At 39.3% G+C, this 23,148-nt stretch overlaps 1 protein-coding gene across 1 annotated transcript in view; it reads left to right on the forward strand.

Moving 5' to 3' along the window:
* DNAH11 (dynein axonemal heavy chain 11) overlaps positions 1 to 23,148 on the forward strand; it is a 321,003-nt gene that overhangs the window by 270,674 nt on the left and 27,181 nt on the right. The window contains exons 67-74 of the mRNA XM_088018617.1: positions 7,276 to 7,440; positions 9,127 to 9,267; positions 12,814 to 12,984; positions 15,373 to 15,495; positions 16,798 to 16,991; positions 18,175 to 18,323; positions 19,243 to 19,370; positions 21,994 to 22,221. Of these exons, the coding sequence (XP_087874743.1) occupies positions 7,276 to 7,440; positions 9,127 to 9,267; positions 12,814 to 12,984; positions 15,373 to 15,495; positions 16,798 to 16,991; positions 18,175 to 18,323; positions 19,243 to 19,370; positions 21,994 to 22,221 (1,299 nt within the window). The remainder of the gene's footprint in view (positions 1 to 7,275; positions 7,441 to 9,126; positions 9,268 to 12,813; positions 12,985 to 15,372; positions 15,496 to 16,797; positions 16,992 to 18,174; positions 18,324 to 19,242; positions 19,371 to 21,993; positions 22,222 to 23,148) is intronic.

The following is a 23,148-nucleotide window of genomic DNA, read 5'->3' on the forward strand; positions in this document are numbered from 1 at the left end:
TCGTCTTGTCGTGGTAATTTATGTATACATGTTTTTCTTTTTTCCAAAAGCTTTGACAGTCTGGTTAATTTCTTTATTTGCTTTTATTTTTGATAGTGAAATATTTCAAACATAGGAACAACAAAAAAAAACAGTTCTAAGTTTCCATGTGGTCATCATTTAGCTTCAGTAATTAGCAACATTTTGCCTCTCTCCCCTATTTTTTTTTTTTAATCAGAAGCAAGATTTTAAAATAAATGTTAACTTACTCTGGAATAATTTTAGATTTATTTACAGAAAAGTTGCAAGATACTACAGAGTTCCTCTACATCACTAGCCCAACTTCACTTTCTCCTAATGTTATCCTTTCCTTTTGCAATATAAAAATAAAATTTATTTAAAATACTGTTCAGCTTCAGTAAAACCTATCCATTCATTGCTGTTCATTAAGACATAGTAATATTTCTCCCTGTGTTTTATAAGTTTGGGATATCATTCACGTACCCTTTTTAATTGTATAATTCAGTGGTTTTTTAGGTCATTCACAGAGTATCAATTTTACAACATTTTCAGCACCTCAAAAAGAAAATCCATGCTTCTTGGCTGTTACTTACCCCAGCGTCCCCGCCCACCTAGCTCCTAGCAGTCATTAATCTACTTTCTATCCCTATAGATTTGCCTGTTCTGGACATATCATATAAATCGAATCTTAAAATAATCTGGCCTTTGTACCTGGCTTCTCTCACTTAGCATAATGTTTTTCAGGTGCATCCATATTATAATATCTATCAATTCTTCATTTTTTTATGGCTGAATAATATTCTTTTGTAGATATTATATACCATATTTTATTTATGCCCTCATCATTTGAAGGACATTCAGGTTGTTCCCACTGTTGGGCAGTGATGTTCAGTGCTTCTGTGAATGTTCACTGTAAGTTGTGTGGACATATATTTTTCACTTCTCTTCGGTATGTACCTAGGAGCAGAATTGCTGGGTCATATAGTAATTCTATGTTTAATATTTGAGGAACTGCCAGACTGTTTTCAAGGCAACTGCACCATTTTACATTTCTACCAACTATGTAGAAAGGACCCGATTTCTTCACATCTTCACCAATATTTGTCTCTCTTCTTGATAATAGCCATAGTAGTGGATATGAAGCAGTATCTCACTGGTTTTGACTTTCTTTTCCCTACGAACTAATGAGGTTAACATCTTTCCATATATTTATTGGCCTTTTATATGTCGTCTTTGGAGAAACATCTCTTCAAATCCTTTGCCCATTTTAAAAATTGGGTTATTTTTATTGTTGTGTCATAGTTCTTTATATATTTTGAGTATTATGCTCTTACTGGACATATAATATACACATATTTTCTCCCATTCTGTGGTTTGTCTTCACTTTCTTGATGGTGTGTTCTGATGTACAAAAGTTTTTAATTATGATGAAATCCAGTCTTTTTTTCCTTTTTGCTTGTGCTTTTGATGTCATATCTAAGAGACCATTGCCTCACACAGATTGATGAAGACTTACTCCTATGTTTTCTTCTAGGAGTTTTATAGTTTTAGTTCTTACATTTAGGTCTATGATCCATTTTGAGTTAATTTTTTTATATAGTATAAAGTAGGGATCCAGCTTCATTCTTTTGCATGTGGATACCCAGTTGTCCAGCACCATTTGTTGAAAAGACTGTCCTTTCTCCATTGCCTTTGCTACTTGTCAAAGATCAATTGATATTTCTGTGGATCTGTTGTCTACTTTGTGAAAACCATACCTTCCTTATTAGTGGTACCTTTATAGCAAGCCTTTAAGTTGGGTATTGTCAACCTTTCAACTTCTTCCTCTGTACACTGACTATTGGCTCTTCTGGATCTTAAGCCTTTCCCATGTATCAGGTTGTCAATATTTGCAAAATAATGTGCTGGAATTTTGATTGATATTATGTTGAATCACAGAAGGGAAGACATGATACCTTAACAATGTTGAGTTTTCCTATCATGAATATGGATTCTCTCTCCATTTTAAGATCTTTGATTTCTTTTATCAGAATATGGTAGAATTCTTCATGTATATCTTCAATATAATTTCTTAGATTTATACGTAAGCATTTCAGTTTTTTGGTGTTAATGCAAATGGGTTGCATTATAAATTTCAGATTCCATTTGTTCATTGCTAGTGTATAGAAAAGCAATTGACTGTTGTATATTAACCTTGTATCTTGCAGCTTTGTTATAATCTCTTATTAGGAGTCCTTTTGTTGATGCTTGAGGAATTTCTACAAAGACGACCATGCCATAATTGAACAAAGACTGTTTTCATTTCTGCCTTCCCATTCTGTATACCTTTTATTATTTTTCTTGTCTTGCAGCGTTCATTAAGACTTTCAGTACAATGTTGAATAGAAGTGGTGAAAGGAAATAGTGGTCATGTTTCCAGTTTTGGGGGGAAAGCATATAGTTTCTGACCATTAAGTGGGATATTAGCTAGAGGTTTCATTTTTAGATGTTTTTTATCAAGTTGAAGTCCTATATTTCTAGTTTGCTGAGAGTTTTTATCATAAATGAATGTTGGATTTTTCAAATGTTTTTTCTTCGTCTATTGGTATATCATATGCTTTTTCTTCAGCCTTTTGATGAGATGAATTACATTACTTCTCAATGTTGCATATTGAATAAATCCGACGTAGTATGGTATATAGTTCTTTTCACACATGTGTTTGATTTGATTTGCTCATATTTTGTTGAGGATTTTATATCTATGCTCATGAAGAATAGAGGTATATAGTTTTGGGGTTTTTCTGTAATGGCTTTATCTGGTTTTGATATTAGGCTAATGCTGGCCTCATAAAATTGGTTAGGAAGTAATCCCTTTGCTTCTATTTTCTGAAGGAAACTGTAAAGAATTGATAGCATTTCTTCTTTAAATCTTCGGTAAACTCATCAGAAAAATCATCTGGGCCAGGTGCTTTCTTTTTTAGAAGATTATTGTCAATTCAATTTTTTAATTAGACGAAGGCCTATTCAGATTATATAGTTTTCCTTGTATGAGTTTTTGGTAGATGTGTCTTTCAAGGAATTGGTCTACTGCATCTAAATTATCAAATTTATGGGCATACCATTGTTTATCATAATCTTTTATTGTCCTTTAACCCGTAGAATCAATAGTGATGGGCCTTCTTTAATTACTAACATTGTAATTTTTGCTTTCTCCCCCACTTTTTTTTTTTTTGATTGGCCTGGCTACAGGGTTATAAATTTTATTGATTTTTGTATAGAAACAATGTTTGGTTGATGATTTTTTTTCCCATTGGTTTCCTGTTTTATATTTTATTGATTTCTGCTCTAATTTTTATTGTTTATTTTCATTTCCTTGCTTTTTGTTTATGTTGCTCTTCTTTCACTAGTTTCTTAGGGTAAAAGCTTAGATAATTAATTTTAGAATCTTCCTCCTTTTCTAATATGTGTTCAGGGCTATAAATTTTCCTCCAACCACTGCTTTTGCTACCTCTCACACATTTCGTTAAGTTGTACCTTCATTTTTATTTATTTCAGTGTATTTTTCATTTCTCTTGAGATTTCTTCTTTCACCTATATGTTACTTAGAAGTGTGTTGTTAAACCTCCAAATATTTTGGGATTTTTCCAGCTGTCTTTCCATTAGTGATTCCTTCTTTAATTTCATTGTGGTTTGAGAGCATACTTTGTATTTCTGGGGGTTTTTAAACTTTTTTATATGTGTTTTCTGGCCCACAGTTTGGTTTATCTTTGAATATCCTATCTAAGCCTGAAAAAAAGGCATACTCTGCTGTTAGTTGAGAAGGTATGCTATAAATGTCGGTTACATCCAGTGATGGTCCTGTTTGGTTCGACCATGTCGTTCCTGAATCTCTGCCCACTAGGTGTATTAACTATAAATATCTAGGAGTTTTCCATTTTCCAGCACTGTGGCTTTGTCTGCTTCTTGCAGTTTTATCGGTCTCTGCCTCATGTATTTTGACGCTCTGCTGTCAGAGACATGCTCATTATGGACTCTTACATTTTCTTAGAGAATTGACCCCTTTATGATTATGTAAGTCCCCTTTTTGCTTTTGATAATTTTCCTTGTTTTCGTGTCTTTTTTGTCTGAAATTAATATAGTTGTTTCAGCTTTCTTTTGTTTAGTGTTACATGCTGTATCTTTCTCCATCCCTTTGCCGTTGAGCAAAGTAGATTTCCTGTACACAGCAGACAGTTGGGTCTTGGTTTTTGTTGTTTTTTGTTTCTGTTTTTGTATCCACTGTGTCAGTGTCTGTCTTTTAATTGATGTATTTAGAAAATTCACAAAGAGATTTTTGTTGACGCAGTTGGATTAAAATCTACCATATTTGTCTTTTTTTGTTTGTTTACTGCACTCTTCCTTACCCTTTTTTTTTCTTTTCTTTCTTTCTGTCTCCTCTGATTTTAACTGAGCATTTTAAAGGATTCTATTGCCTGTCCTATCCCAGCATATAAGTTATACTTCTTTTTAAAAACGTATAGTGGTTTCTTTAGCATTTACTCTATACATTTACAGGAAACCTAAGTCCAGGGACGCCTGGGTGGCTCAGGCGTTAAGCATCTGCCTTCAGCTCAGGTCATGGTCCTGGGGTCCTGGGATCAAGCCCCACATCGGGCTCCCTGCTCAGCGGGAAGTCTGCTTCTCCCTCTCTCGCTGTGTCTCTGTCTGTCAAATAAATAAATAAAATCTTAAAAAAACAAGTAACCTAAGTCCACTTTCAAATCACATTATTATACTGCCTCCTGGGACATGCAGGTTATCTTTTACAAGCCGTTTCATTTCCTCCAGTCTCTTATAACATTGTTGTCGTTCATTTCATTTACTGTAAGTTATAATCACTGAATACATTGTTGTCTGTACTATTTTGAACAGTTCTGTCAAGAGTAAGAAAAAAATTTTTACCTCCATTTATTCTTTCTCTGACATTCTTCCTTTCTTTATGGAGATCTGAGTTTCTGACCTATATCATTTTTTTCTCTGTGACAAAAAATTTTAACATTTCTTTTAAGACATGTCTCCTGGTGACAGAATCCTTTAGGTTTTGTGTGTCTGAAAAAGTCTTTATTTTTCCTTCATTTTTGACGAGTGATTTGGCAAGATATAGAATTCTAGACTGATAGTTTGTTTCTTCAATTTTTAAAATATTTACTCTTTCTTTGCTTGCATTGTTTCTCAACAGTTCTGTGTAATTCTTGTCATCTTCTATGGGTTAGGTGGGTTGTTGTTCTCTTTTTCTTGTAGCTTTTTCTAAGATTTTTTCCTTGTATTTGATTTTCTGCAGTTTGAATTTGATTCGTTTGTTGGTTTCTTACTCTGCTTAGTATGCTGTGCGCTTCCTGGATCTGTGGTTTGGTGAATGTCATTAATTTTGGAAACGTCTTAGCCAGTATTACCTCCAATATTTCTTCTCCTTTTTCTCCTTCAGGTTTTCCCATGATGTGTATGTTAAACTTTTTGTCATACATTTATTGGATATTCTTTTCCTTTTTTTTTTCATTCCTTTTCTCTTTCCTTTTCACTTTGAAAAGTTTCTTTTGAGTTATCTTCAAGGTGGCTGATGATTCCCTTGATTGTGTCCAGCCTACTGAGGAGTCCATCAAAGACATCCTTCATTTCTGTCATAGTGTTTATTTCTAGCATTTCCTTTCTTAGAATTTCTGTCTCTCTACTTACATTGTCCATATAGTCTTGCATGTTTTCCACTTTATCCATTAGAGCCCCTTAGCACATTAAGCATAGTTTTTTGTTTTTTGTTTTTTTTAAAGATTTTATTTGTTTGACAGAGACACAGCGAGAGAGGGAACACAAGCAGGGGGAGTGGGGGAGGGAGAAGCAGGCTTCCCGCGGAGCAGGGAGCCCGACGCGGGGCTCGATCCCAGGACCCCGCGATCATGACCTGAGCCGAAGGCAGACGCTTAATGACGGAGCCACCGAGGCGCCCCAAGCATAGTTATTTTTAATTCCCAGTCTGATAATTTCAAAATCTCTGCCATTCCTGAGTCTTGTTCTTAGGTTTGCTTTATCTCCTCAGACTGTGTTGTCTTTCATTGTGTCCTGTACTTTTTTGTTGAAAGCCAGATATGATGTATCAGATAATTTGAAGTGAGGTAAGTAGAGCTTTAGTGTTAGGTTTTGTTTATGTGACTAGGAGTTAGGCTACATGTCATGTTTGCTGGAGCTTTTAGTGCTATCGGCTTCACTTTCCTTCTCAGACCCCTGTTTTTTTCCATCTGTGTCCTTGCACTTCCCTGGAAGCTCCTTTTTAAATAGAGTCAGTACCTTGCACTGTCTGTTGTAATCCAGTGTTATACTGGAGTCTGCTGATGTGGTATGATGGTAAGGTATTTTGGATGGGAAGTTTTCTGTAATCCTATCATCAAATCTCAGGGTTTTCTGATAGGCCCACTGGGGTTTGAACTTCAGAAGAGTTTATCATTTATTTTTGTCTTCCTTGTGCGAGAAAGGCCACCTCGGGGGGCTGAGGGGTCCAGTCATCCTCCCACCTAAGGTCAGGTAAGACTCCGCGATAATGTAATTTCCCTTGAGGGCAGGCATTTGTTAAGAGAACGGAAAGCTCTTGCATATTTTAAATGGTTGCTTTCCTCTGGCCATATTTCAGAATGGTTGCTTTTCCCCCTTCCACTGACAAAACAGGAGTAGATTTGTTTTGTTTTGTTTTCCTGATCTTTACCATGAGAACCTGGTAAGTCTCCTGGAGGTAAATTCACAAAAGTATGAAGGGCTTCCTAAGACTGGACCCCCAGAGGTTTTTAACCCTCAAGCTCTGCCTCCAGCAATTAGCCAGTGACTGTTGTGAATTTGCCAGTAGCTGTGATGGTCTGTATTCACCTACCTCTCTGATTTTGAGGGTAGCAGTTGCCCTATGACCTCAGTTCTTTGATGGATATAAGAGGAGTTTGAGGATTCACTTTTTTCCTGTTGTGAGGATGGAAATGATGACTTCCAACTCTTTAGATATGAAGCAGAAACCAGAAGTTTCTTTCTATAGAGTAGATTCTTCCTGTAGGTTCCCAATGTTAAATGATTATGACAAATACTCACTCACTCTCTGGACCCTGGAGTGCAACCAGTTCTTAACCTATTTTCTGACTTGTTTTAAAATAAATTTTTAAAGATGATGATTAGTATGTTTTTACTTTTAAGTGTGATATGATTCCATGAAATCGATGATTAAAGAAACTGCTTTCAAACATGAATTGTATCACCATTTCTCACACTTTTCCTGGTTTGTGTTAGTTGGTTTTGACAAAGCACCAAAATGACTTTAAGATCGAGCTGAAGTATCTGGAGGATGACCTCCTTCTGCGCCTTTCTGCGGCAGAGGGGAGCTTTCTAGATGACACCGAGCTGGTGGAGAGACTAGAGATGACAAAAGCAACCGTGGCTGAGATAGAACGCAAGGTAACAAGGCGCCCAGGACACCCGGAGGGTCACAGTGCTCCTTTTGAATCAAGTGGTTGGTGTAAAAATGTGATCCAACTTGACAGCGTCTCTAAGAGCACTGCCTTGTTGCGGATTTCAGGTCCTTTAATAAACTACCCTTAAAATGTGCAGGGCTGTGCATGGAGACGGAGGTGGTTGAACTTGTGCTTATCCTAATTCAGCAGAGATCCAGTCATTCACATGAGAATCTGTCAGGCTGTTATTTTTTCTGAGTGGCCAAATCGGAAGAAAATTGGAGCCTGCTGGCTTATATGGTCTAAAATCTAAAAAGGCTTAGCGTCCAGCTCTGGCAGACTGACACCCCACAGTGCCACCACAGGCTTCCCAGTCTGTTGTGCCTTTCAGGGAAATATTCAGAGCTGACGTTTTGTTTACAGGCCTTCAGTGGTCAGAGGCTGAGCAAGGGACAGTCTCTTGCTGTGCTCAGATACATTATTCACCCTGGGAAACAATGACATTTCCTGAATGCCAGTAAAAATTTTTATTGAGTAGATTTCCTGCTGAATGTCCAGCCTATGTCCCAGTATGCCTTACGCATGACGTGCACTTTGGACTCACACAAATGGCCATGAACTTTAAAATTCCATTGTTTCGGAATGAGAGGAACCTTATTTCCTTTCTGGAATATCCTCATTACTAAGTAATCTCTTAATTCCCCGATTGAGGCTGTGTCACCATACATCCTATATGTTTGTCTTAATTTAAGCTAAGAAATGGAATCCCAAATTACTCTATCCTTTTAAGTGACTTCTAGGTAGCTCCTAAGATGGTAAAGATTGAGGCAATTAAGTAAATTAGGTCTTAGCTTTGAAGTTAGCTTCTAATTGTCTCTTAAAATGTCTCTTCCTATCTTCTTAGTATATTGCTATGTAGGGATTCCCCTCTCTGCTCTGTTTTATTTCCTTTTATACACAAGTATGAAGAATCAACTTTCTTTTAAAAAAAACTTCTTAAAAAGCTGTAGGACCAGCAATAATCCTAAATTTAAAAAAAAAATATTTGAACCTTGAGTAAAAATGAATATGTTGGTTGATGGGTGGTGGTGGTATTATTGTAGTTTTAATTATCTCGCTGAATGTAACCAGGGGCTAATACAGAAACTAAATGGAAAAACGTGAGCATATGGATCATCTGGTACAAAGTCAGACAGTCATGAGAGTCTTCATATAAAGACTTTTTAGTAAGCCTGGCTGTGGGATATATTATTGCCCTTGACTGCTTTTGTATACCTTGTTGACTAATAAAGTTATCGGCATTGAATTGACCCAGCAGACTTTTAAGAGCTATCCCTGGGAGGTGATATAGCTGGGTTATTAAACCTGAAAAAGAGAGAGGAGGCAGGGGAAGGTGACATTACTCAGAACAAATTCTGAAAAACCGAAACCAATCAGGTTTGTTTAATCTGTAACTGTAAAACAGCTAGGATTATGTCCATTCTTGCTGAAAACTCAATTTATGGAAAAAAACGGTTTAAAATATGAATCTAATCATTTTAGAATAATTGAAGCACATAGATGCCATATATGTTCTCTATTTAATGCAAATAATTTTTCATTTCAGATACATACCTTCCATCAATTGGGTAAGTATAAAGAATATGAAGAGTAAGTTATGAGTTACTTACCTTGTTTGATCTCACCATAGGTGATTGAAGCTAAAGAAAATGAAAGAAAAATCAATGAGGCCCGAGAAGGTTACAGACCAGTGGCAGCAAGAGCATCTCTTCTTTATTTTGTTATTAATGATCTCAGAAAAATTAACCCCATCTATCAGTTCTCTTTGAAGGTAATGCTGAATAAACTAAGAAAAATTTTTAATTTCATGAGTTCTACCTGTTTCTGGAAGTTTAGAATTTATTTTTAAGCAATCGGTATATCCAGTAAGGAATCCTGAGGATCTAGTGAGGGGAAAAAAAAAAAAAAAAAACCTCATTTTCTCAGGAACTTTTATTTATGATTTTCATTAAGGCTCTAAGATAATTAAATTATGTGGCATCATAATACATTTGTTTTTGTTCTTAAACCGAGTCTTGAGTTTATTATATATAAGAGAAGTCTCCTTGTGATTCCTTTACTTTGTGAAAATGTAGGTGTCTTATATAAAGATTTCTCATATCATTTTGGTAGGGCAGGAGAAAGATTGAGAACAACTATTCATTAAGTCACTCTATTACATACCGGACATTTTCATACTTTGGTTCATTCTTATGCATGGAACATCTCAATATATTATTGTGTCCCTATTTAAAAAAAAAGAAAAGCTAACATTTTCAGATTTTAAATAAATTGCCGAAGAATTCACATTATAATGGTAAAAGGTAGGATTGGAACTCATGGTTGTTGTGATCCGAAAAGCCATGCTCTTTACTTTGCATCATTGTGCCTCTGGGCAGTATTCATTCATTCTGTCAGGCAGTTTTTAAACAAATAGCTGTTGAGATCAATCATCATGCCAGACGTTGTGCTGAGTGTACAATTTCGAAAAAAAAAAAGATATGAATGGAGATACACAGGGGTGTGTGTGTGTGTGTGTGTGTGTGTGTGTGTGTGTGTGTAAAAGTGATGAGTATAATGAGAGAGAATAATAAGGATGGGAGGGACTGTTTCACTCTTAGCTCAGAGAAGGCCTCTCAGGGGAAGTGACATTATAGTTGATTCCTATAGAGTTTAGTCACCTAGGGAGTGTTTGGAGAAAACAAGGATGTGTGGGACATGAAAGAGTTTGGGATTCCAGGTGGTAAATGAATCTATGTGGCTGGAGGGTAATTAGTGAGGGAGAAGATGACAAGACAAGAGTCTAGAGAGGTGGGAAAATGTAGATCATGGGAGACCTCATTGCCTGGTGGGGGATATTGGATTATAGTTTGTCTGCAAAAAGGAGCCACTGAACAGTTTGAAGCAGATGACTGATGACAGAAGACTCAAAAGTGAATAGACTTGCCCTATGGTTTGAAGCTAGAATAATCAGCCCTTGGAAATGGATTAGATATGGACAATAATGAAAAGAGTCAAGAATAACTAGCAGGTTTCTAGTAATATGGAGCTAGGTGCAGAAATTCTGAGAAGCACAGAGTGGTTGGATTTCGGAACAACCACATTGTGTAAAGAGTAATAAAATTAAATCAGTAATATCAACCCAACATTACCCAAATAGGAAAACCAGACTATTACAAGAGAAGAAAACCACAGAGCAGACCTCTTCATGAACACTGTTGCCAAACTTCTCAAGGAAAGATTGGCAGATTGAATCCAGCCACATATAAAAAGAACAATATATTATGTCCAAGTGGAATTTATGCCAGGAATGCAAGCTGGTTAAACATTTAAAAATAACACAAGTCTTAAAACAAATTATGTAATATATGGTGATTAACATAACAATAAAAAATTAAAAAAATAATAAAAATAACACAAGTCTTCATATGAATAGAACAAAAGAGAAAAACCATATGATCACTTCATTGGATGCAGACAAAGAATCTGACAAATTTCAACACCTGGTCAAAAAAAGAAAAAAAAAACTGAGCAAACTAAGAATAGATGGTAACTTCTAAAAGTAAAAAAGGTCATCTACAGAAATCTACAGCTAATATTATACTTAATGTTGAAAAATTGAATGCTTTCCTCTAAGATCAGAACAATGTCTTCTCACAACACTTCTATTCAGAACTGCCCCGCAGGTTATTGCCAGTACAATAATAAAATAAAAGGCACAGACATTTATTTTTTTTTAAAGATTTTATTTATTTATTTGAGAGAGAGAGAATGAGAGATAGAGAGCACGAGAGGGAAGAGGGTCAGAGGGAGAAGCAGACTCCCCGCTGAGTAGGGAGCCCGATGTGGGACTCGATCCCGGGACTCCAGGATCATGACCTGAGCCGAAGGCAGTCGCTTAACCAACTGAGCCACCCAGGCGCCCCAAAAGGCACAGACATTTAAAAAGAAGAAGAAAAAGTGTCTTTTTTTTTTCCACAAATGACCTAATAATGTATGTAGAAAATCTTAAGAAATCTACCAAAAACCTACTAGGACTAAGAAGTGAGTTTTCAGCAAGATGGCAGGATATAAAGTCAATATACAAAATCAGTTGTTTTTATATATGAGGTACAAACAATTGGAAAATAAAACTAATAACTTGATCTATTTACAGTAGCTTCCAAAAATCACGAAACTCTTAGGGATAATTTTAACAAAACAAGATCCATGTGCTAAAAGCTACAAAACATTGTTGAGATAGACCATGGACAGGTATACTGTGTTTATGGATTAGAACACTCAATATTACTGAGATGCCAATTCTTTCCAAATTGATCTATAGATTCAATTCCATCTCAATCAAATCCCTGAAGGCTGTTTTAGTAGAAATCGGCAAGGTGATTCTAAAATTTGTGTAGAAATTCAAAGGATTTAAAATAACAATAATTTTGAAGAAGAATAAGTAATTTAGAAAACTTACAGCACGTGATTTCAGCACTTATTAGAAACCTATGCTAATTGGCCTAAAGAAAAATACGTAGATAACAAGAGTCCAGGGGTAGTCCCACAGATGTATGATCAATTGATTTTTGGCAGTGATACCAAGACAATGAAGAAGGGATAGTTTTTACAACAAATGGTGCTGAGAAAACAGGATATCCACAAAGAATAAAAAATGAACCTTAACCGTTACATCACACTTTATGCAAAATTAACTCAAAATAAGTAAGCAAAGCTATAACATTTCTAGGAAAAAAAAATGGGAGAGAATCTTTGGGCTTCAGGTTAGGCAAAGATTTCTTAGGATACAATAGAAAATGATAAATTGAATCTTATCAAATTAAAAATCTATGGTCTTCAGAAGACATTAAGAAAATGAAAAGACAAGCCATGTACTATTAAAATTTCCTTCCAATACATGTATCTAATAATGCACTTATACCAGAATATATAAAAAACTTGTACAACTCAGACAACTCAAACAATGAAAGATTTGAACAGACATGTCCTATGCTAAGTTATGTGTACTGCCCATGAGCACATTTTTAAATGCTCAGTGTTCATCAGAAAAATGCAAAGTAAAAGCAGAATGAAGTATTATTATAGACCAAAAAGAATAGCCACGCTTGTCCAAGACCAGCGGTAAGAAGTACCGCACAGGCACCGTCCCGCAACTCTTTACGTTGCTGATGAGAGCACAAGGCAGTGAAACCATTTTGGAAAACAGTTCGGCAGTTTTGTATAAAGTTAAACGTAAACGCGTACAAAGGGATTCCACATGTTTACTTTGTGTCTGGGACTAGCTAGACATCAGGCCTTGGTTTCCAGCCTTTACCAGTCACTTTAAATTCCCCAGGCTTTCAACATGCTGTTCCTCAGAGCAATTGAGCAGGCTGACAAGGTAGAGGCCACGCAGGGGCGTGTCTCAGTCCTCATGGAGAGCATCACCTACGCTGTCTTCCTCTATACCAGCCGGGCGCTGTTTGAGAGGGACAAGCTCACCTTCCTGTCCCAGATGGCTTTTCAGGTAAGGAAATCCGTCACTTGAAAGCATCCCCAGAACCCCATACCTGTGTTTATTATAAGCTTTACTTCCACCCAAGGGAGACATGACACCTTTCTTCGAAGCCCTTGGTAGCCTAAGGTAAGTTTGAATTTCCCAGGGGAAACTTGGACGTATGACCGCCATTGAGTAGGTCCTGCGGTGTTGGTTTGGGTGGGTATGCACTTTAGCTGACCCCACTAGCTGTCACCCTGAAAAGCAGATCAGTGAGACCTCCTACTCACTACTCAGGTCCTGTGCAGGGCCTCCCGGGTGCTACCGGGGAGATTCTTTGAGACCAGAATTATGACTCCAGATCTAGATGTTCCTAGGAGTCTCTCTTTCCCTTTAAAAACCAGTGACTGCGTAAAAGAGCTCCAGGTTTCACGCTGCCACCTTTAGTGAGATCTATCCTTTCATTCTTTTTTCTTCTTTTAATAGGGACTGCAGCAAAAGATTTTAAGATTTTATTTATTTGAGACAGAGCGAGAGCTGGGGGAGGGGAAGAAGGAGAGGGAGAGAGAATCCCAAGCCGACTCCCCCCACTGAGCAGGAAGCCCGACGCAGGGCTCAGTCTCACGGCCCTGATCATCCCCTGAATCAAAATCAAAGAGTCAGACGTTCAACCGACTGAGCCACCCAGGTTGTGGCTCAGCAAAAGATTGTTTTTAAATAAAGATGCCCGTGATAAGAAGAAAACATTGAGGACTGAATGCCTAGATGAGATAAGCATGTTGTCCTTTCATTAGTTTGTTTGCTGTATAACTTTTTCTGTCAACCCAAATCTACATGGAAGATCAATGCCTGGTGTGTGTTGTACCCTCCAAAGTGCCTCACCCAAAGAAGGCATTTTATAAATACCTGCTGTTAACAATGACAGGCTATGACTCTCAGTACTTTCAGTGTTTGTAGATTCCTTCGGGTGATTTAGGAATACATGGGTGTAGGTGCTTCACGATGTACGTCATAAATCGGAGCAAGGTGCTACAAAATGAAATGGTTTTTATACATAGTATTCATTAACAGTAAAAAGCCAGGATTGAGGATATGTGACATGCACACACATGTATGCACATCATCTATTTAAAACAGTCTCCTTGGGGCACCTGGGTGATGCAGCCTGTTAGGCATCCAGCTCTAGATTTCGGCTCAGGTCATCATCTCCCTGCTGTGAGATTGAGCCCCAAGTCGGACTCTGTGCTCAGCAGGGAGTCTGCTTGAGAGTCTCTCTCTCTCTTCCCCTCCCTCTGCTCCTCCCTCCCCCAACCACTCCCCCACCATTCACTCTCTTTCTAAAAAAAAAAAATTTTTTCCTTGAAAGCCAGAGATAAATTATAGCTCATCTCAAATCCTGACAATTTTTGTAAATCAAAGCATCATATATATATATACATATACATATATATATATGGCAATTATTTGTTGAAATAAATTGAATTTAGAAAAAAAATCAATAGAATAAAATATCCTTTTAATGTGTTACTACCCATAATACATTTTGAAAATACCTAGAGTTTTAAAATAGCATAAAACTCAAACATTTTACCTGTTTATGTGGAATTATAATTTTTATGTGAAAGTTAGGAATATTTCATCCCCCTCTCCTTACCCCCCAAAATGTTCTGTGGACTTACCCGTTTTTTAATGCAGATATCTAAAGTTTATTTCCATTTATACTGTTTGTTTAGTTGTATCTATAAAACAATAATTTCCTATTTTTCTTAATATAATCTCACATTTAAGAAAATTCTTTCAGGGCACCTGGGTGGCTCAGTCATTTAAGCATCCAACTCTTGATTTGAGCTCAGGTCATGATCTCAGGGTTGTGATATCAAGCCCGAGCCCCTCATCAGGCTCCACGTGGAGCCTGCTTAAGATTCTCTCTCTCTCCCTCTCTTTCTGCCCCTCCCCCACCTCTCTTAAAAAAAATCTTTCATATATCTCATAGTTTATTAGATGTAATTTCTGTATCAGGACTAAATTACAATACTAGTTCTACCTTTTGTTTAGTAATTTGGTCCATGACCACCTGAGGCTTTCTCAATTTGTGTAGCAAGTTTTAAGACAAGTTTGGCCTAACAGCAAAAGACTAAGTATGAATGTATATTTCAAATAATTTGCTAATAGGCATGTGTTAAAATTGGGGGAAAAAAGCAGTCTTCATAATTATTTGTTACTAGATTTTTCAGTCAAGGTTTTGAGATCATGAGCATAATCTGAGATTTATTACTTCAGCTTTAGAACAGAGAGGTATCTATAGGAATTATCAGTAGACTTGGTCCTGCCTATTCAATCCTGTTAAATCGTGACTGCTTCCTGGGTCCTGATTTTGATGTAAACTAAATGACCCTTTTTAATTTATGTATCCTCAAGATTTTATTGAGAAAGAAAGAGATAGACCCTCTGGAATTGGATTTCCTGCTTCGATTCACAGTTGAACACATTTACTTGAGTCCTGTTGACTTCCTCACTACTCAGTCATGGAGTACTCTCAAGGTAGGTGAAGAAGACAGTATTTCACTTTCTAAAACTTACTTCAGTAGATATATTCTGCAGGACCTTTGCTAAAAGTCAAGGAACAGAAATGAGCATTGCTGTCAATTTACCTAAATCAGGTTTGTTTTCTTTTTTTTTTTTATAATATTTGTCCACTTTTTCCAAATACTTTTGTTAATCATACAACAACACAGTAGTTTATTCTCATTATAACTTGTTTAAGCAGAACAGAATGTTGTAGAGAAAAAAGTTATTCGTCAACCCCAGGTACCGATACTTACCTCATTTTTTGGTCAGAAGATCCTACTGTTAAAAGAGTTTATTCCCGAGGCGCCTGGGTGGCTCAGTTGGTTAAGCAGCTGCCTTCGGCTCAGGTCGTGATCCCAGGGTCCTGGGATCGAGCCCCACATCGGGCTCCCTGCTCAGCGGGGAGCCTGCTGCTCCCTCTCCCACTCCCCCTGCTTGTGTTCCCTCTCTTGCTGTGTCTGTCTCTGTCAAATAAATAAATAAAATCTTTTAAAAAAAGAGCAAATTTGACATTATAAAAAAAAAAAGTTTATTCCCCTAGACTTTGGAATTCCTTAAAGATGTTTGTTGTATGCTAATATACATATGGTATTTGCTGCATTCTTTGTCTAAGAAGGAAAATTTCTGTCCATTGAAAATAACCATTATCCCTTATTTTTAGAGTATATTTAGGTTTATTTGTAATAGAATTTTTTATTAGGTTATGTAGAATTATAAATTCAAGTCCGCTTCTTGATCACTCAGGGTCTCAGCAGAAAACAGATGGCCCATTCAAAGGGGTGATAAAAAAAGCTTAAGAAAGAGTGTATTTTCATCTTATGGGAAGAAGACTAAGGGAGTCAGCCAGGAATGGGGATGGGAAAAGGAAGAAAAGGAGTAGTTACTGCAGCTGTAGAGAAGTGAAGTTGAGGGAGAGAGCCAACCTATAGGAGCTGTGACCTCCCGTAGACGAACAAAGCCACTGCCAACCTACGTCACTACAGGGACGGCACTGAGGGAGGGATACCCTTGCATCTCTCTCCTCCAGCCCTCCAGTCTCTGGCCAGTGCCTCCTCTTGGCCATCCCCAACTAGGCCAGAGAACCAGGGAGCTGGGTTCCAGTAAGCCTCACTGGTCACCCTCTTAGCAGGACAGGAAAGGGTGAGAGTACCTCCAGCGAGGAAACCAAGACTCTCTGGGCCAGCGTGTTCACAGAGGATTCGATACTTGCGCTAGTCTCTTTCTCAGACTCTAAGCTGTTTGCCCCCGTCCTGTCTGTGCCCCGTTGTATGACAGGCACTCACCGTCCTGGAAGAGTTTCGAGGCATAGACCGAGATGTGGTAGGATCAGCCAAGCAGTGGAGGAAATGGGCGGAATCCGCGTGCCCGGAGAAGGAGAAGCTGCCGCAAGAATGGAAGAAGAAAAGTTTGATACAGAAGCTGATTATTTTGAGAGCAGTGCGCCCTGACAGAATGACATATGCTCTCAGGTGGGGCAGTCAGCATTTTTGGAAATACATGTTGACCTAGAGGAGACTTAGTCTTAGGGGGCAAGGAGCATCTGGTGGAGGCATGTGCGGTCCCTGTTGATGAGCCACGATGCTGCTTGAAACTTGGATAGTGTCATCGTTACTTTTGTTGAAACTCGCTGAGCGCTAAGCAGTGTGCAGGTCTGTCGTCAGGCTGAGCCCATCCTTCCTGAAAACCTTGCTTCTGACATCAGGAGGGGAGATGGGGAACTGCTGGAAATATTCTAGCCCGAGAGATGGGTGTCAGCAGAGTTCAGAGGCTAGGAGCATGCATTATCCCAGTGCAATTTCCACTGTCTTTATTTAGCCATAGCATTTGGGCTCCGACGATTTTGCACATCAAACAAAAATGAATTCCTTTCATGGAGACACTAATAGTCCTATAACTTTACAACCAATGCAATTTAAAGCAGGAACCCCTGTCTGTGTCTTGGTCCTTGTGTCCTTTTTCTTTGCTCTTTTGGCTTCTAAATGGTAACTTGCGGCTTAATTCACGCCAAGTCGTGTTCTCATTTGAATTCACCGACCAAAGAGTTCTCGGGTTCCTTCCTTTTCTGCTCCTTGTTCAACAGCAGTGACACACCTCAGGTCTTTTCCTCCACTCTGTCCAACTAATTTCCCCTTTGCAGATGCCTCTGCGTGCCCTACTTTACAAGTTAATTCTGTTTAGTAGTACTTACTTTCTGCTAAATCTGATACCGCGGGAAAATAATCCCTGCTTAATTGAGCTTCCCTATATTAGAAACACCCCAAAAAGCATTTGTATATTCATGAGAAACCCAGCAGGCCGGAAAATTGCACTGTGGCAAATCTAATGAACTGTTAATAAGTAATGGGGGATCTGGCAGGAGATTTGGGGGATACAAAGCCATACGCAGGCAGCTGGTGGTACACGGGGGGGGGGGTCTCAATAGCCCCCAAAATGGAAAGTAGGCCTCTGATTTTCAGAGCTTCTAAACCAGGAAGAGATTTCACTGACACCGATGCATAAATCTAGCTGGATTCGTATTGTTCTGTGAAAACATCCCACGTAATGAACGTAGTTTGCTTCCTTCCTGAGCCTGTGATTTAAGCTGATCCAAGTTGTGGCACTTTTCAAGGTCATGAGCACTGATCATGTCTTTGACATTATCCTCTTTTATAGGAATTTCGTGGAGGAAAAACTGGGTGCCAAGTATGTGGGGAGGACCAGAGTGGATTTAGTTAAAGCATTTGAAGAAAGCAGCCCGGCCACGCCCATCTTCTTCATCCTGTCTCCAGGGGTGGACGCCCTTAAAGACCTAGAGATCCTTGGTGAGGGGCCCAGAGGCTTGCCTTCCCACCCTCCCTCTCGCCCGATGCCCACCCAACCTTGCTCTCAGTTCACAGCTAGTTACTTTCATTCTCTCTCTCTCTCTCTCTCTCTCTCTCTCCCCCTCTCCCCCTCTCCCCCTCTCCCTCCCTCTCTCCCCTTTCTTTTTCATTTGTGGGAGATGGAGTATATGGAAAATGTAAGGCTAATAACACTGTGGTCTGAAGAAATGTTCAAGCGGAACATTCCTCTGGTTGGCATAATGCAAGTTTCTTTTGTACTGTTTTCCGCCTTCTGACTATATAAGGGCCAGAGGGCAATTTTCTGCATTCTCGTGTAATCTTGTGCCCCCTGTGACTAAGTAGTGGTCATTAGAGCAGGCCTATTCGATTGTGCAGGGCACTGTCGCATTATGCTCTGGGTTACTATACTGCGCAGCCTGCACCGAGAATGCCAGGTTAACAGAGCTCTGACCTGCCTGTGCTCGATTCAAGCATGGCCACAAGGTGAGAGGCTCCTGCACTTACCCAGTGAGCCAATTTGTTCAAAAAATGATGTGATAGCTACCACATGTTGCTCGTTTTTATGAGGGAAATGCTTTGCTACTCCTGCAAGAGTTAAGAAAGCTCAATAACAATACTTGCCATCTATCAAAATGTCAAAAGCTTCATTACCATAAAACCAGAGGAACTTATTTGCACAGGCTCTGCTAATGCTCCGGAGGAGGCCATTGCTGAGAGCTCAAAATGCTGCCTGTTGAAACAACAGAAGTTGAGTTTGGAAGTTTAGTTTGGATTCTTCAGGAAAGTGACCTAGCAGGTGGCAGCAGTAACCACAGATGGACATGAGACGCAGGATTCCAGACTCTGCTCACCTCTCCTTGATTCACCCCGCCTCTTACCATCTTGTATGATCCCACAGGCAAAAGACTGGGGTTTACGATGGACTCGGGAAAATTCCACAATGTGTCTTTAGGACAAGGTCAGGAGATGGTGGCAGAAAAGGCCCTGGAGAAAGCTTCCAAAGGAGGACACTGGGTCATCCTCCAAGTGAGTATTTCATCTTCTTGGAAAAAACTGGCAATGACCCCAAGGGATGGACGGTGCAGAGTCGTCCAGGCCAATAGGAATGATCCTTCCTCCTGACAGATGGTGACTGGCAGAGTCCTCGGGGTTCTCCCAGTACTGGTGACCCCTCCACAAGTGTTAGGAGACTCAGCTGACAAGGACAGCCATCATCTTTTGAGGGGTTTTCTAGCCATTGTGCTTTAAAATTAAAAATACTAGAGGGCACCCTCTTATTCTCCTGACTTACAGATAGCTGGAACATTCTAAGAGTGCTTGAAGACAAACAGGCTTGTATAGATTGCCAACGCCATTGTCATAATACCTCACATTTGCAAGTTGCTTTATTTTTTTTTTTTTTTAAGATTTCATTTATTTATTTGACAGAGAGAGCACAAGCAGGGGAAGCAGCAGGCAGAGGGAGAGGGAGCCTGATGCGGGGCTCAGCCCCAGGCCTGTGGCTGTCCCAGTTTCTGGAGGTTTCTAGTATCTCTTTGCCATTCAAAAGAGAAGCAGGACTTTGAATAGAGGGGAGACTAGCATAATGGGAACTTGTTATGTTGTTTGTAATGTACTTTAAATTATATCAGCGTAGGCATGTGATATGTGTGCTCATGCTAATGAGCTCTTAACCAGACTCTACCACGGTCAGTTACTGCGATCAGATAGAGCGCTTCAAGGGATGTTTAGCTAGCATTCTATCAGAAGCCCATAGGCCAGAGAAAACTGGCGCATAGATAGCAGGATGGCATCTATCTTTGTCTCAGATATACACCAGATGGCTTGTGAATTGACATGATGGATTTATTAAAAATCTATTTTCACGGGTAAAATGGGTGGTTTCCAAGATAGATGGATTGTCTAAAAATGTTGCACGGGCATAGCTGCCCTTGGACAAACGGGCACAAGAATCTAGCCAGTGTCAAAGCCAAGATCCTCAAGAAGATCCTCAAGGACCAAGAACCTCAGGCTGGACTCCAGAATGTGCCTGTGTTCAGGGATGGCTCACTTGGAGATTTTTCTGTTCCTTGACTCCAAAGTCACTGCCTAGAGTATCCTTATGTTCGTTTCAAGTAAACTTCTGGAGTAAGGTCTTGTAGGCCATAAGATAGAGAGGTCATATCTGAGCTTGCAAAGTAGGTTTTATTGTTGTTGTTTTGCTTGCTTGTGCGAGTGGCACAGTTAGGTGTGAGAAGTACTTTGGCTATAATCTAGTAGCAAGCATGGAGGGCGGGAAGCTCACAGCCCTTACTTACTCTATAAGGTTGCTCGGGTTGCCAATCCAAAGTATCACAGATTGATTAGCTTAATCAACAGAAATTTAATTTCTTACAGTTCTGGAGGCCAAAAGTCTGAGATCAAGTTGTCAGTAGGCTTGGTTTCTTCTGAAGCCTCTCTCCTTGGTGTGTAGATTGTTGTCTCCTCCCTGTGTCTTCACATGGTCTCCCCTCTGTGTGTGTGAGTGTGTGTGTGTGTGTGTGTCTGTCTGTCCCCTGATCGGCTCTTCTTATAAAGATGTAAGCCATATTGGATTAAGACCCACTCTAATTGTTGCATTTACTCTTAATTACCTTTTTAAAGACCTATTCCAAATACAGTCACTTTCTGAGGTACTGAGGGTTAGGACTTCCAACATTTGAACTTGGGGGGATACAGTTCAGCTATGACACTTAGCAGTGTTCAGTATTTGCCAAAGGAAGAAAAAGCCTCATTATGTGAACAACTCAATTGGCATAGATCTTCTTACAACAGAACTGTTTCAAAGAAAGATACCTACATTACTATTCCATTCCCAATTTGCCTTTATTCTTCAGGTTTTTTGTAGCTTTTATAATATTGCTGGAAGTAACTACATATTCCTAGGTGTGATGTTGCAATCACTACAATAAGGACGTCTCCAGGGCCAGAGAGCATGTGAGGGTAGGGCCTTCATGCTGTTCTCACCGCACCAACTACCATGTACTCCGTGGGTGTTTAGAATTGGAGGGCTGGAGGATTGTGAATCATAAAACTGAAAATCAAGAAGTGATGGTGGTGACATTTGTTTCTTTCATAATTTTTGAAAGTTCTAGGTTTAAGGAAATTAATCTGCCAGGGATCCGCAGAGCAGCTTAACAAAGAGTGATTTCTTTTTTGGTGAGCCGTTTACCGCTCACATCCTTTGGAGTTCATATACTAATGAGTAGGCGTTGAGTAGAGGTGGTTGGTATCAGAAACAACGAAATGGGTGATGAGGTACATTTCTGGCTTTTAGTTTTTATACTTGATTAACCAGATAAGTCTCCATAATTGAGTTTGAACTGTAACAAAGAAGGGTGTCAGAAACTCCATGTCAGAGGTGATTGATGGGTGCTGGAAGTGGCTAAGTGTGTTGGAAGGAGATTTGGGTTTGCAAAGGTAAGCTGTGGTGATTTGGAACCCTACACGTGTTCACTGTACAGTCGTGTTTTGGTGCTTTGTTTTGTTCCCTAACATGAGGATACAGGAAAAATTAAATCCTGGTTCTCTGAGTTTTCTACGCATTGACATATAGGAAAATGTTGTGATCCCATAATTGAAGTAAGCTACTTCAGTTTCACTGGAATTATAAGCCATACTGTTTTTTCAGAATGTCCATTTGGTAGCCAAGTGGCTAGGAACCTTGGAGAAACTCCTCGAAAGATTCAGCCAAGGAGGCCACAGAGATTACCGGGTTTTCATGAGTGCTGAATCTGCAGCTACACCACATGAACACATCATCCCTCAAGGACTCCTGGAAAATTCCATTAAAATTACTAATGAACCCCCCACAGGAATGCTGGCCAATTTGCATGCCGCCCTCTACAACTTTGATCAGGTAAGAAAGCAGAAGCCTGGTCTGAGGGCAAAGTCAGGGTCTTCTCACAAAACCACGGGGCCATTAGCTACTCATGCATCTCGTGCAGAGGGATGAAGTGAAATCTGAGTGTCTGATTTAATCTCTTGAAAGGATCCCCCTGCCATTCCCTATTCCAGGGACTAGAAAATCTATGTTTTGCCTTAAAACTACAGCCACGTGCTCAGCCGGTTAAGCATCTGACTCTGGTTTAGGGTCAGGTCATGATCTTAGGGTTGTGAGATGGAGCCCCAAGTCAGGTTCTGCGCTGGGCATGGAGTCAGCTTAAGATTCTCTCTCTCCCCTTCCCTCCCCCTCACTCAGACTTGCACATGTGCTCTCTCTCTCAAATAAGTAAAATCTTTAAAAAAAATACTGCAGCCACATGTTTAAGGAGAATAAATTACATTCCTTTCTGAAGAACCTGCTGTTGAAGATAAACATGGCAGACCAGTATCCCTTAGCATGGGAACAGAAGAAGCCACCATTATTCTGGTTGCTGGTACTGAGGACGGCAACAACAGTAATGACCTGGGGAGAGTTCCAGTATAATATTCAGTGTTTTAGATCTGCTTTTGATGTTAGTAAATGTAAATTGTCTTTTCCCCGTATATCCATGTTGCCATCTTATTCATACTTTGATTTCCTCCCAAAATAAATAAATTAATACAAACAAACACTCCTATTATCACTACTCTCCTTGTGTGTATCATCACATCTGTATCATAATCAAGTGTTTCAAATTTCCTTTGTTGTTTTTCTCAGTTGCCATTCCCTCTGATTTCTTAGACACCCTTGGGAAACAGTATTTTGTTTGTCCGTTTTAGAGAGAGTGGAAGCGAGGGGTTGAGGGGAGGGGGAGAGGGAAGAGAATCTTAAGCAGGCTCCATGCCCGGCACAGAGCCCCAT

Source organism: Eumetopias jubatus, unplaced genomic scaffold (genome assembly GCF_037043125.1).
Source record: "Eumetopias jubatus isolate StellerSeaLion01/CBP00866 unplaced genomic scaffold, mEumJub1_p1.0 scaffold_14, whole genome shotgun sequence".
Lineage (NCBI taxonomy): Eukaryota > Metazoa > Chordata > Mammalia > Carnivora > Otariidae > Eumetopias > Eumetopias jubatus.